We start from the raw sequence: 3127 nt of genomic DNA, 5'->3' as shown, positions 1-3127 counted from the left end.
TTCGGTACCTGCTGGTATTCGGGGTCCCGCGGGCGGAAGGCGGCGGGCACGGGCTGCAGGCGCAGGTCGCGGTGCGGCACCCCGTGCAGCCAGGCCGCCCACCAGGGCGCCAGGTAATCGGCGCGGGCGGGCGGCATGGCGGGGCCGGGGCCGCCGCGGGGCCGGGGCCGGGCACCGGGACGGGGCCGCCGATGGCTGGGGGGGGGGGGGGGGGCCCCGCCGCCCCCCCGCCCGCCCCGCCCCCTCCCCCGAGGCCACGCCCCGATAGGCCACGCCCTCCTGCTGGCCCCGCCCCCCGATTCGCCCGGCCACGCCCTCTGCCCCCCCCACGGGAATGGGGAGCCCCCCGAGCCCCTGTAGGGCACGGAAACGCCTCAGGGGCACGCTATGGGGGCACCGAGCCCCAGAACCCCCGTTACAGGGGCACTGCCCCTGCCTTGAGGGAGCTGCACCCTAACGGGACAAGGGCCCTGCACCCCGTCAGCCCCTCCTGTGGGGTCTCCAAACCCCCAAAACACCCCTGCTGTGGGGGCATCAAACCCCATAACCCCTCTGCTATGGGGTATCGCACCCCATAACCCCCCTGCTATGGGGTATCTATGGGGTATCGCACCCCATAACCTCCCCGCTATAGGGGAACCACTCCCCCCCTTAAGGGAACTGCACCCTAATACTACAAGGCCAGCACACCCCCATCCTCTTCCCATTACGGGGCACTGAACCCCATCACCCCCTGTTATAGGGGCACTGCTCCCCCACATAACCGTGCCCTAATACTACAAGCGCCCTGCACCCCACCACCCCTCTGCTACGGGGCATCAAACCCCCAAACCTCCGTCAGCTCCGAGCCCAGGCAGGGTGGGGGGTCCCCAGCCCTTTCCTTGGGCATTTTTGGGTGCTCTTTGCACACCCACCTCCGCCCAGCACCACGGAGCCGGGCTGCCTCAGCACCCCCGTGCTCACCAGTGCCACCACTTCCCCACCAGTGCTGGTACTGGGGTCACCAGACAAACTTTCCTCCCCCCTCTGCCAGCCCCGGGACCCCCCCAGCACCCCCGCAGCCCCCCTGGGGGGCTCCCCGGGCTCTAACTTCAGCCAAGCCACAGCCGAGCAGCCCCCGCTTGGGCCCCCAGCAGCGCCAAGTGGCCGTGCCGAGCAGGCCCGACGCCCCGATGTGAGGCGGGACCGCATGGCCGCTGACAAAACCTCCTTTCACGCACGCAGAGCAGCTGTCCCAGCCCCCCCGGGTGCCCCCCTGATGGGGCACGGACCCAATCCGGCTCCCAAGCCGCCAGCCGGCGAGCTGGCACGCCGGGGGAGCTGCTCCCGGCCACGCGTGGAGGAAGCCGCCCCCTGGAACACGAACGGCTTCGGCAGAGCTTTTCGGAAAGGACGAGCCTGACACCTGCAACCGGTTTAATTTTTATTGTAAGAAACGTGGAGGAATCTCAAACGGGTCATTTCAGCTCCTTCACGGCCAAACCTAGGGAGGAGAAAAAGAGGATTTAACGGGTTGAAGACCCTCGTTACCCTGCCCCTGTGCCTCCTGTGCATGCACGGAAGCTCCCAGGATTTGTCTGGCCCCGGGAATCCCGTCAGCCCCCCGCACGCTGGTGGGTACCTGGGGGCAGGGACTGCTTCAGCTTCTCGGCCTTCTCCTTGTCCGTGATGACCAGCGTGTACAGGTACCGGCTGCAGCGCACCTTGAACTTCACATTGTCCTTGTTCTTCTTGATCTTGACGGCTGCAGGATTGGGGAACGGGTTAGCGGGACAGCACCGACCCCACCTGCTTTTTATTTAGTTATCTTTACAAACCAAACTGGAGAAAAGCATTTTCCGAGGATCAAACCCTACACAGCCCACTCCAACTCTCCCCCCATTCCCCCCCAGCAGGGAACACAACGGCAGCACGGAGCAAACCCCAACCCGAGGCCCTTCTCCCCCAAAAACTGACTTAGCTGTGCGCAGCCAGGGGGCTCAGCCCGCCATCGCAGTCACCCCGGAGGCTTCCCAAGGCAAACAGCTTCATTGCCGAGCCCTTTCTGCTTCATGGGGGAAGTTTACGACCCGCAGCGGCAAAAATTTATCGTGTCACAAATCTCCAGCGGAGCGTGACAGCGCACGTCGGGCTTATTTACTCCTGTCATCTTTTGTGCCTGAGGAGCAGCACCGGCTCCTGCCATCATCTTCTGGACTCTGCCAGGCTGCAGCCGGCGCTTTCCATCTCCTTTACGGCCGTCCAGGGCCAGTTCATCCCCGCCGCCTGCTCAGAGCTACGGGCCGTGCCTCTCCCTCCCCACTGCAGGGCGTTACGGATGGCAGAGCTGCTGCAGGATCGGGAGCGCGCTGAGGAGCGCTGCAACGCTTCGTAAGCGGCTGTCACCAGCCGTAACAGCGCCTCTGCGCCGAGCTATCCCCTCCTCGCCCACAGCGCCGAGCTAACAAAACACCTCCAGAATGAAGGCGCCGCTTCCCCCTGACAGCTCAATCCAAACAGGGAAAACTCTTCACACGTTGTTAAATACCCAGACGAGACGCTTCAAGATTCTCAATTATAATGATCTTTGTGTTCGCAACAAAAGAAAGCTCGAGTTTAGGCACGATTCACTTGTCACTCCGTTAGAACTCCGCGGCATCTGACACCTCGAAGCTTTTCGAGCACTACAGGGAGCCACAGGCAGGGTAATTGCAAATTGTTTCCCAGCAGCTGCAGCGGGGTTTGGCAGAAGCAGCCACGGCGAGGGGCAGGGGAAGAAACGCGGCTGAGCGAGCAGCAGGCCCAGTAACACACCTCACCCACGGGGTTATGTCACACACCCTGCGGCCAGCATGGCTTTGCTCAGCATACGCTGCTCCAGTTGTCACTGACGGCGCACCCGGACAGACCCCAGCACCAGGAGCACCCCAGGCTCGGGGGGCACAACCCACCCCGCTCCCCCCCAGGGCCACTCACACTTGGCGTCCTTCCTCCTGGCTGTCAGCAGGAAGTCCTTGATCTCCTCAATCTTGCGAGGCTGAAACGTGAAGCACAAACTCAGCGCGCAGACGAGAGCTCGTGCCCTGACCACAGCACCCACCCCCAAACCCACCGGGGGCCAGGACCCTGCCAAGCCTCCCACAGGAGC

At 64.0% G+C, this 3127-nt stretch overlaps 2 protein-coding genes across 2 annotated transcripts in view; both read right to left on the bottom strand.

Moving 5' to 3' along the window:
* LOC118158082 (protein tweety homolog 2-like) overlaps positions 1-208 on the bottom strand; it is a 2686-nt gene extending 2478 nt beyond the window's left edge. Inside the window, exon 1 of the mRNA XM_035312644.1 lies at positions 9-208. Within this exon, the coding sequence (XP_035168535.1) occupies positions 9-137 (129 nt within the window). The 5' untranslated portion in view covers positions 138-208. The remainder of the gene's footprint in view (positions 1-8) is intronic.
* Positions 209-1409: 1201 nt separating this feature from the next.
* Positions 1410-3103, bottom strand: RPL38 (ribosomal protein L38; the record flags this gene model as incomplete). Its single annotated transcript, XM_035312643.1, has 3 exons — positions 1410-1483; positions 1622-1744; positions 2956-3103. Coding segments are annotated over 3 exons (297 nt in total), but the record flags the coding sequence as incomplete, so codon positions are not given.
* Between the last annotated feature and the right edge of the window lie 24 nt (positions 3104-3127).

The sequence above is a fragment of the Oxyura jamaicensis genome (assembly GCF_011077185.1).
Source record: "Oxyura jamaicensis isolate SHBP4307 breed ruddy duck chromosome 18 unlocalized genomic scaffold, BPBGC_Ojam_1.0 oxy18_random_OJ72174, whole genome shotgun sequence".
NCBI classification, from domain to species: domain Eukaryota; kingdom Metazoa; phylum Chordata; class Aves; order Anseriformes; family Anatidae; genus Oxyura; species Oxyura jamaicensis.
The sequence above is the reverse complement of the archived record's forward strand: the minus strand, read 5'-3'. Positions and strand labels throughout refer to the sequence as shown.